Genomic DNA, 11,481 nt, shown 5'->3' on the forward strand with positions numbered 1-11,481 from the left:
TACACTATAAAACAGATCTTATATTTAACACCGAAGGAATATATTTTATTAATTACGTGTGCATCATTTCATTAATTTTAGCAAGTGGTAAATATAACTAAATGTATTTTTTCCACCTTGTACTAAAATTACGGGGTGAAATGGATTGTGGTGAATTGCAAAGAGCATGATGAAGTTTATTTGAAAAGCCTGTGTACAAATTAAATCTTGAGGCCTTCTATTTCATTTGAATGGCCTCACTTTATTCTGTGTATTTAAAATGATGTAAACTCGCCGTTTAGGCTATTTTGATTACCTTAATATATATCTGATTCATTTGAATTTAATTTTCTTCTAACTTCAAAACTATTTCTTTTTTCAAATGAAATTATGGTTCGTGTCATGAGTATATATCACAGGGTAAATCTCATGAAACTGTGAATAAATCATGGTCATTTGAGTCTATCTATTTGAACAGGATTGTTGTGATGGTTTTATTGTTGCGTTGGGCTTATGGCTAGACTGGTATGTTTTAGGTCTCACTGGGATCCTAGTTTATTTTATTAACATACACACATGTTATTAATTTGTTTGATTCTTTTGATTAAACATCATAGATTGTTATTTCTTTGAGTGCAAATTTGTTTTTCCTACTATAATCAGTACTTCAGATACGATTTTAAAACCTTTATGCTGCATAACCACAACTTTAATTCGTTTTTTCATTGGTTGAAAAACTACTTTAATTTTTTTTCTTGGTTCAAAACTACTTTAATTCCTTACTGATGTAATAAAATGTCTTCGATAGCGTTTATCTTAGGTTTTTGAAAAGTAGGGTGTTACATGCCTCACTCAAAAATAGCGAACAAGGTGAAGGAAGGAAGATTTACCTCGGCCGCGATTAATCGGAAACAAGGAATCGCCTTTAGTGTTAGGGTATGAATTAAAAAGTAAATAAAAAGGGCGTATCGGTTCAGAAACTGATTGGGCCACGTGGCCCCGTCCTCGTAACAATCTGGGTTTTTTTTTTAAATTCTACGCGCCGATGAGCGCGTTCACTCTCACCAGCCTAAGCGGGGTCAATTAGACACTTTCCTTATATGGCTCCTGCTGATTCAGTACGGTTTTGAAACATCGGTCTGTCTCTTATAATCGAAGCGTTCATCGCCAGTAAGCTCTTTCTTCTCACATCTTCCTTTTCTTTTTTCCGTTTCTTTGCATTTTTTCTCTCTCTAGATTCTCACTGTTCTTCTCGGAAAATAAATCTGGTTATCATTATCTTCTTTCCTTTATCTTTTTCTTTTTTCTTTTTTTAACTTTCCGTTATTTTCTCTTCCGTCCAAAGCTCGGCCAGAATTTTTTGTCATTTCTGTCGGCTGTCCATCGATTTACTTCTTTTGATTTTCACGATCTTCGTTAGACTTTTTCCATAAACTTTTTCTTGTTTGACTAATAGTAGAACAATTTTCTCTTTCCGAAGATCCAGTTAGGGCTAAAAAATATAGGCATGGGGAGAGGGAAGATCGTGATTAGGAGAATCGACAATTCGACGAGCAGGCAGGTAACGTTCTCCAAGCGAAGAAACGGTTTACTGAAGAAGGCGAAGGAGCTCGCAATCCTGTGTGACGCTGAGGTAGGAGTTATGATCTTCTCGAGCACCGGCAGGCTCTACGACTTCGCCAGCACAAGGTGCACGCTAAGTTCTCAGATCTTCCCTCTTTTCTCTTGATCTGTGATTCTGTTCCATTTCACCTTTTTTTTTTGTTCGAATATCACGTTCCATGTGTCTTTCTGTTACTATATGCGACGCTTTTTCCGTCAGTACTATATTTCTGGTTGAAATGGCGTTGATATATTCGTTGCTGAAGATGAGTCATAGTTAAATGCATTCATTTTCTAATCTTCCTATATTGGATATATGCGTGCCGAACGATAGGATAGTTGGTGTTTGATGCCAACTAGAGATAGAAAACTTTGATTCTCTTATTCAGAACCACGCCATGTTATACTGATGAGATTCAGGGTTAGTTTGAACTAAAAGACGCAGGGAGGTTTTAATTAGGATTCCTGCGTCATTTGAGAAGTTGAATAATTGAAATCGAAATCCTTAGAGTGTGGTATTCTTCGTGGAAATGGAAGGGGGTGGGATCTGAGAACCTTTGGCTAGAACAGTTGCTTGTGGCTGGAAACTAATGTAATTTACAGTCATTAATTAGAGGTCTTTGTTCGATCGAGTAGATCCATAATCACACTATATACAAACTAAATAAGGCACGAGATACGTTGTGGCAACTAATTATGTAAATTTTATTAGTACAGGCCGTCAATGGCATTTAACGTGACTAGTTAGTCCAGTTTTTGGTTTGTTGTTGCTCACAAATAGATCTAGACTTCGCGTATATGTACTGTTTTAAGTGATATGGAAGTAAATGGGATGATTTAAAAGATAAAAGCAAGCACGATGGTGTTTTACCGAAGCTTTTATTTTTAGCTTGGGTTTTATTGAAAACTTATTAAAAAGTAAATGTACTTTTAATTTTTCACCAAAGAGATATAGGCACTCATGTGCACAGAAGATAAAAAGATATATAACCGTTTACTTGTTCTAATAACATCTTAATTAAATCAAGCTAATTAACTATATGTAAAAAAAATTATTCACAAAAAATTCAAGTAATTAAAATTAAAGACCAGTGAGGTAAATTTTCTTGAGCAAAACTTAATGGATGTGATACCTTAAAAATAGTGGCCTTAAAAACGATTCACAAAAACACAAGTTAAAGAGGCCAATTCAATCAAGAAGCATATATAGATGATTTTGGCCCGGCATGGATTAGGGTTCATAATATTTCCAGCTAAAATCATTGAGCTGTTCAACATTAAAAACAAATAACGTGTATCATTGATCTGAATAAGTTAATTAATGGGGAAGCCTTTAATTGCTCTTCTTCTACCTAAGTCTATCCTCAAATATTAACCCTCATCTTTTACGTCTTGAATTCTCGCAACAAAAATTAGTCCTTTGTCTCTTGCTTTTTATATCATTATTCATAATATATAGATTTGAATTTTCTACATTCACTACTTATATCAGAGAAGGCGCGCGTATTCAATTTCATCGATCAAAATAATGTTAAGATTCTATTTTTTCTATAGCTTTGAGTGCTTGACAATTTCAAAACTTAATTCACAATGTAATTAAGTTTGGACTTGCAAAAAGACCAAGACCCCTATATTGACTGTCCTCATCAAATCCATTATAGTCTATTGCCTAAGTTATATTAAAAGGGAGTACACAAACTAAACATAATATTCAATTAAAAAAATTGATACAAAGTGTCAACTTTTGTCATTTTAAATTAAAGCGGTACTATGGTAAAATATCCTATGAAATTGATAGTTAACATCAGAAATGCAAGTTTCCTAGCTAGAAAAGGATTATACTTGCACGTTTGTTGGTCTCTCGCTGACTTGAAATTATTTGCTGGGAGCTTCATTTTATCTCGAAACTGAAGTCATAAATATACCAACTATCAGAAACGAAGTAAATATAGATAGCTTCAGGTTCCCTTTCTATAGAAAATAGGAATTCGTGCTTAGAAATTAAAACTGAAAACGAGAACCCTAGTCAATATGGGTTAGATGAGCATCTTCTTTCTTATCTTGCGGCTTTAATAGGTCAGACACTCTTGTCTTAATGTACTGTGATATATTTTGATAATAACTGCAAACGAAAACTGGAAAATTAAGGCTGGAACGAATTCTCTATCCCCATATTCAGATAACCCCAATTTTCATATGAAGTTTATGCAGTAATAACTCTTCTCACATGCCTTTATAAGGAGTATAGAACCCTTTTTTGACAAAAAGGTACAGAAATTGCCTGTTTAAGAATATAATTGGTACGCCATCTTTTACCTTTCCCTAAATGATAGACACCTAGCTACTGTTCTAAAGCACGGAGGGAGGCCATTTTCATGTTCCACCAACGGCTAGGCAATTTTTGTGCCAAACATAGTTTGCTCATATGGATTCCATATCCGAAATGCCCAAGGTTCCTGGTACACTTGGTTTAATTACTAGCGGATGATTAAACTAGTAAACCTCTTTAGTCAAGTTGAGATCATTAGGATGCTTCGATCACTGTATCACACAAATCGATCGGAACACTGGGTTTCGGGATGGACAATATCTCTTGACTCCGGCCGCCATCGATCCTATCACTCATGTCAAGTCTAGTAATAAATATTAGTAGCAAGAAGCAAATAGCTAGCTCGGAAGCCTCTTCCAATTAGGTTTACTCTACACAAAGATGCTAAGTGGTCACTTAAGTTGGGAGGAAGTTACACTTTTGGAAAAATGAATAAATTTTAGTTATTTGGTTACACTTTTGGAACAATGAATAAATTTTAGTTATTTGGTTAATTTATTAATAAAAAATATAATTTTATCAGGGCCGTAATCCTCCCACAATTAGAAAATAATTTATTGAGTAAAACCCATGTAAGTTTTATTCTCCCAATACCAGTTATATATTTTTAAACTTATTCCTAAAAATTATGAAATAAAATTTAACTTAAAAATTATTTTCCTCTTCAAATAAAATATTGGCATAGATTTCTGGAAAATTATTTTAAAAAAACGGAATAAGCATATAGTTATAAATTTTCGGAAAAAACCAACTTCTTGAAAAATATACTTTCTAGGAAGTTATTGTCTTATTGAGAAGTTTGTTAACTTGAGCCAAGCAACCCTGGGATAATAAAAACTACCAGAAAAAAATAGAGAAATTCTATTAGAATCAAGTTTAATTTCAATTAAGTCTATTTGGACTTTCGACAACCAGTCAAATCATAAATTATTTTGTTAAGCAGTCCACCTTAATTCTTTCCGCTGAGAAAGAATTCGACCTCAGGAATTCCCGGGCGAAAAGGTAGAGGAGTCCCTCTGAAGTAATATGGAGACTACGCATAAGTTCATTCTTTCTCGGATATGCCTTGTGCAATAACTCCCCTAGCTAGCTACCTTCGAATGTCTCTTTTTCTCTGCACTCATCTAATAATGAGTTAGGTTCGCTGAATTTCTCAGGTTGCTGTTTTATTGCTTCTGTTTTTCTTCAACCATCAACATCTGCTTCACTCTTGCAGTGTGCATCTCCCTTGAAACTTCTTCTTTGAAGGATATAAAAAAGCATCCTTTCTGTCGCCTTTCTCTTCCTTATAGGCTTAATTGCCAAGTAGTAAAAGATAGGCATCCTCTCCATGACGTCAAAGTACACCTCATCCCAGGATCTTTCAATGGGAAGGGGCACTTTGTATCTCTTTCTCACTGGAGTACTTTGTTATCTTAATCCAACTAAAGAGGTAAGTATCTTTGGTTCTCAATCCTTTGCTCTCCGCTGCCTCTGCCAATGATGTTTTCACAGCTACTACTGTGAATGATTATGTAAAGAACCAAATTCATGATAAGGCATATCTAGTTCATATTCAATATACATGCTAGTTTCATGTGGCTGACCGTTATCTCTCGAGTTTCGTTTATATATCTATGTAAAATTTTTTACCAGTTATTCTTTTTATGGGAAACACAATAATCTAATCTTATAATCAATTGCGATTTAAAATTTAAAATTTAAATTGGTGTAACTCAATCTTTTAAGTATTAACTATTTAATTCATCACATTATAACTCAATTATTGACAAATTAGATTTTTTTTTAAACTGTACAAACCAATGAATTAAACAATTAAAATTTCAGAAGTAGTGTTGCACAAGTTCAACTTCAAGAGCTGAATTATAACCAAATTAAAACTATAGTATTAAATTATTAATTTTTCTTAGATTATATATGATATAATTTATTTTTCAAAATTCATATGATTTCACAAATGAAACTAAAGCCGTTAGAAGATGTGATTCTAAATTAATATTGTTATCGATTTGTGCTTTCGATCACTTGCAGGAATAGAAGTCCTAGTGACAATTGCTCCTTTTTTTCCCCAAAAAACAAAATTAAGGGGTAGAATATTTCTTTTTTAGTTTTTGACTAAGGCATACACTTAATTTTTTAACTTTGTATAATATTTTAATTTTGTCTCTTAACTTTAAAAAATATATATTTAGTTTTTTAACCTTAAAATCGTTAGGTTTAATTGATGATTTTTTTAACAACAATCATGATTATTTTTAAAAATTAAATTTAATATGTTAGTATTTAAAAATATTTTATCAATATTTGATATTTCAATGTTATTATTTTTTGTTAACAATTTTAAGATTAAAGGACTAAAAGTATATTTCAACTTAAGTTTTTAGTAATGGCAATTTACCAAACTTTCCATTTTGATTTTTAAAAAAGTTCTACTGACTTAAATCATGTGTGACATGACATCCAATTTATTTATAAATTATAAAAGGATCGTCTGATTAAAGGAAAATTGTCGTTTGAGGGAATTCTTGTGTGGAACTTAATTATTAGTTACAAAAAATAACAGATTAAATTTAAAGATGGCCTGTTCTGCAGTTAAGGATTAGTTTGTTTAAAATTTTAAAAAATAATTTTAGCTGGTCGAGCAAGGGAGAGTTGGGACTTGGGAGTAGGGGGGAAGTGGGGAAACTTTTTTTAGGCAAATAATCTACTTCTAGCTTATTCCAATCGCTTTTTTCAAGAAATTTTTAAATTGGGGGGGGGGTCATTGACTTAAACTAAAGATAATCATTACCAATTATGCATGGCAGTTTAGGGTGTACTGATGATGCATGAAATCTACTGTGGATCACACCATCGTACTCCCAGACAGAACAAGAAATAGATATAGAACCAACCATAATTTTGAATTTGTTGTAACATAAAAGATGATCTTACTGCTTCTGGTGATGGGTCTAGACCAGTGGAAATGGAGAGGGAAGGTTTAATTTGAACAACTCTGACTCGTATGTCATAAAGAGGGAAGCACAATTGAGTATTTAAAACTAACCCTTGAAAATTCTGCAAGTCCTCACTATAATTCCAAGTTCTCATATCGGCGGTGGAGGAGGGATTTTCTCTCTAAGGCGAAAGGAAAACTACCGTTAAACCATCCCATCCCCTCCCATCTTCAGATTTTCTTTGTTCCCTTCCCTTCCCCTCAATTGCTTTCATAATTCAAAAATATTGGTTTATCACATTTTTACGGTTTCGACTGAAAATTCTGACATTTCGCATGATTTCTTCCAGCATGAAATCAGTAATCGAACGATACGGCAAAACTAAAGAGGAAAATCATCAACTAGGAAGTTCAACTTCTGAAGTGAAGGTATTTCAAGAGTTTGTTTTATCAGTTTTGACATGCAAGATTACTAACACAACACAAATTACACACTTGAGATAAGTTCATGTGTCTTACCTCCTATTTTAGACTCGTTCGTGTGGAATTTCACTCATTTATAACTTGTACGGAAATAGAAATAAGCAAATGCAGATAAAAGGGATCAAGACAAAATGCATATGATCAGATATACATAACTTAATGAGGCGCTTATTTATGATGACAAATAAGTAGTGATAATTTGAGTGAGGGAATAAATTCATAGAGCAGTTGAAAGGCAAGTTCTATTCCATAATAAAAAGGTACTTCCTATGCCAACACCATGTAGTGGCACGTTAGTTGCCTTGGGTGCAACAGGTCGCGGTTTTGATCCGCTCCACGAGCTGCTAATTCAAAAAAAGAAAGTTCCTTCCTATTCCTGGTGTTTCAACTCTGAAAAGAGCAGATATGGGGGGTTTATGGGAAAGCATTAATCACCGATTGCTAGCAATCCCAGAGACAACTCAAAGTTCTTCCCAAAACGCACTTTTTTTTTTTTAACCTTGTTATGTAAATATCAAAGGGGGTATGAGCTAGTTTATCAGTTACGATAGTTATGATTTAGATTTATAAAGGGGCCTAGGACTCTGATTATGTTATGTTGTTCTTTCTTATCAGATTAACCCAATTGGCCAATTCTAAATTTTCTCTGTTTCTCTCTCTCTCTCCCTTCTATCTATCTCGCTCTCCCCTTCCCTCTTCTTACCCTTCTACCTACATCATGCCTCCTCTAGAAATGGAAACAGGATTGATATCGTTGAGAATTAAGAAGGCGGGGAGAGAACAGGAACACTGTGAAACACTTCCATAACTGCTCATGGCTACCGGGTTTCACCATAAGTTTGGGAAGAAGCTATTAATCAACCAATACTCAACTACCACGGCGCATACATCCTATTTGTTGCATACATACATACATACATACATACATATATATATATATATCTGATTAACACAGTTGCTTGCACTGCTAGACATATCGAGAACCATAACATTGTTAATTCCATAGACATTCTGAATGGCTGACACCAGTTCCCTCTTCAAGAATTTCTCTTTAACTTTTCATCTAGTTTCTGGGATAATATGCGGTTTATAGCAATTACCTAGTCTCCAAAGCATCCAAAAAAATTGTCCAATAAGCATCCTCTGCAACATAGAAATCCTGCCACAACCCAGCATACTACATCTTAAGCTTTATGATCCCCAGGGAAAAATAAAAAAAACCTAGCTCAAAACTGATGCCAATGCCAATTTCTAGACATTAAAAAAAAAAAAAAACCTACATAATTTATCTGATCTAAGAAAAACCTCCAATAAAGAAATAGGCCCAATGAGACATCACATAGGGCTACAAGAATGAAGTGGCCGCCACTTTCCAAGTTTCAAACTGACATTGTTCTCCGATTTAGCAAGTTATTTATCATGAGAACCCCACAAAAAATCGTCACTTTTTCTAAAAGGTAGCTTTAAATCAAAAGGGAGAAGAGTCCAGGAAAGACAGAGGAGTATACACTGTAGCATCCCAAAAGAAAGAAAATGAGGACATTCAAATTCTGATAAATGCTGTATATCTTCTAGATTTCCATAGTAAGTAGCAAACTAGCTACAGAAGAGATTGCCTCAAGGCACAGTCATGAAAATGGTCTACCAAGCATCGGTAAAGATAGATCGCTCAGTAACAAGAATTGAATTTATAAATTTAAAAAATGCTTAAATTATGACCCACAAACATTATTCTGCAATCCAAAAAGTTTTATTCATGAAATACCATCTATTTATGAAAGAAAAAATATTTTTACATATTTATCTAGCAAAGAAGAATCATATTGAGGATTTCAAGGGAGGCATCCAAGCATGCAAACTAAACCATTAGACATATAATGTGAAATAAGGTATCTCCCAGTGCTAGTTTATGTTGGTTCATGCATAATTATGCCAAAACAATTCCCTTCTATGCATCATTCAAATCTAATTCTAATAGTTAGCCGAGCATCTGAAGGAAGATGATGCAGTTGCTTCCTCTGATTTTCAATGGGAAATCCTATGGTAAAAGCACTTATCTCTACTGTTTCATTTCCTTTAACATCTAAATGCACCATATCCCCCCCCCCCCAATTTTTTCAGTTTTGGCAAAGGGAGGCAGCAATGTTGAGGCAGCAATTGCAGAACTTGCAAGAGAATCATCGGTATCTTCTTCCCTCTACGTCATAAATATCTTTTTCCTTAAAGATAAGTTTGTAAGTGTTGATGTTAAAAAAGAACATGATAATCCATGTCTTTAAAGGCAGGTTACAATTTTGACCAAGCAAAACAAGAAAAATTAATTCAATGTCACAAGTTGTATTATTATTTGCTTATAAATGCATATGTTCTTGAGGCTGCCTTAATAGTTACAAGAGCAAAGAAGATAAGACATGTTCCACCATCCAATGGAACCAAACACAGATAAGGTTTAATGAACATTTTCTTCAAACTAGAGAGATTCAATGTACTGAATCCCGCAAGTTACATTTTCCTTCAAAAGAAATACCACTTTTCATATGAAAAATGCAATCACAGAATTCACGTCTCACAAGAATATAAAGAGAAGCATGAAATACATTATCTGGCACATGAAGGTTAATAAGACATCATCCCCTGCAGTCAAATTTTTGGAAGGGCAACAGAAAGTGAACTACTATTACTTTCATGGAGTACATAAGTGTGAGGGCATTAATGAGATATTGTTCAAGTCCTTGCTAGATTATATGTATCCCTTGTCTCTAAATTCATGAATAATTTCTCAATCGCCAAAGCAGAAAATTCAAGCATATTTCTTGTATGAATTAGCAGGCAAATAATGGGAGAAGAACTTTCAGGTTTGACTGTCAAGGAATTACAGAGTCTAGAGAGCCAGTTGGAAATTAGCCTTCGAGGTGTCCGTTTAAAAAAGGTTGAGTACTCAGCTTCTGATATTCAATATGGCAAAAATTATAACAACAACTGAAGTACTAACAACATCATTTGACTTATGCAGGATCAACTTTTAATGGAGGAAATACAGGAAATAAACCAAAAGGTCAGTTCCAAAACAAAGGATTACCAGTTCTCCAATTCTTCATTAATTCAAACGTGTTCATTTTCTGCAGGGAAACCTCTTACAGGAAGAAAATGTGGAACTTCGAAAGAAGGTAAACCTAGTTCATCAAGAAAACAAGGAATTAAAAAAGAAGGTAGTGGTTTTAAATTTAAATAGCAAGACAAACTTATAGAATATTAGAAACCTATGATCCAATTTTTAAATCATAATCACTTGTGTGATTTGTGAAGAACTTTAAAAGAGACATTTCACTGATTCAGGTCTATGGAAAAATAGATGGAAATGGAACAGACAGAAACTCAGCTCTCACGGATGGCCTAGGCATAGGAGAGAATTTGCACGTGCCAGTAAATCTCCAGCTTAGTCAACCTCATCAGCAAAACCATGAGCCACCCTCGGGAGGCACAGAGTTGGGGTAAGATCTTAATTATTTGGCTAATAGTTTCATAAAAAATCATGAAACATTATCAGAAATCTTAAAATCACATTCATTGTGATTGCTGCAGCAGATTGCAGCTGCACTGACGCATCTACAGGTGAATTCTGTACATTGATTGCTATCAAGTAAATGGGCTCAGATCTGGGATGTATGCTTTCTGATACTAAAATGCATTACATACACTATAAACCAATTTAAAATTATTTTTAACAAAGTAATTCTAGCATGCTTGTGATAAACAGTGAACAGAGCATTTAATGTAATGTTATGACTAAATAAACCAAGAAATTCTTAGACATTGCACAGATATGAATTGCATTCACGCCTTTTATTGTGTGAAAAATTATTATTGCCACTCAAATGAGGAAAGCTGGCAGAATGAAGGTAGCAGCAAAAAGGAAGCCATTGACTACTCTAGTATAAATTAGTCATTTAAGGGGCACGCCATCCTAGCTTTCTGAAACTCTAATACTATTTTACCGAAGAAAAGAAATTCACCAAGTTTCTAAATGTTCCCAGCTTAAATGTATCAAATGGCTGACAACAGAAAAATGGTATTCCAATTAGTATATCGAAGAATCAGGCTCCAATGACAGCCCAAGTGCAGACAACTTAGAATTATCTAGACCCAGATTTTC

At 34.0% G+C, this 11,481-nt stretch overlaps 1 protein-coding gene across 6 annotated transcripts; it reads left to right on the forward strand.

Moving 5' to 3' along the window:
* The first annotated feature begins 1,115 nt into the window (after window positions 1–1,115).
* Window positions 1,116–11,139, forward strand: LOC114734293 (MADS-box transcription factor 23-like). Of its 6 annotated transcripts, none has more exons than XM_028921892.1 (9): window positions 1,116–1,149; window positions 1,460–1,668; window positions 7,196–7,274; window positions 9,450–9,511; window positions 10,158–10,257; window positions 10,342–10,383; window positions 10,454–10,537; window positions 10,665–10,819; window positions 10,911–11,139. In XM_028921892.1, the coding sequence occupies exons 2-9, from the start codon at window positions 1,487–1,489 to the stop codon at window positions 10,927–10,929; spliced, it is 723 nt and encodes a 240-aa protein (XP_028777725.1). In that variant the 5' UTR covers window positions 1,116–1,149; window positions 1,460–1,486; the 3' UTR covers window positions 10,930–11,139. The 6 variants fall into 6 exon arrangements, 4 of the variants coding, with proteins under 4 accessions (XP_028777725.1, XP_028777728.1, XP_028777729.1 ...); XM_028921895.1 differs by having other exon boundaries at window positions 10,914–11,139; XM_028921896.1 differs by having other exon boundaries at window positions 10,454–10,495.
* The last annotated feature ends 342 nt before the right edge of the window (window positions 11,140–11,481 follow it).

Source organism: Neltuma alba, unplaced genomic scaffold (assembly GCF_004799145.2).
Source record: "Neltuma alba isolate B1F8T4 unplaced genomic scaffold, ASM479914v2 tig00013084_pilon, whole genome shotgun sequence".
NCBI lineage: Eukaryota > Viridiplantae > Streptophyta > Magnoliopsida > Fabales > Fabaceae > Neltuma > Neltuma alba.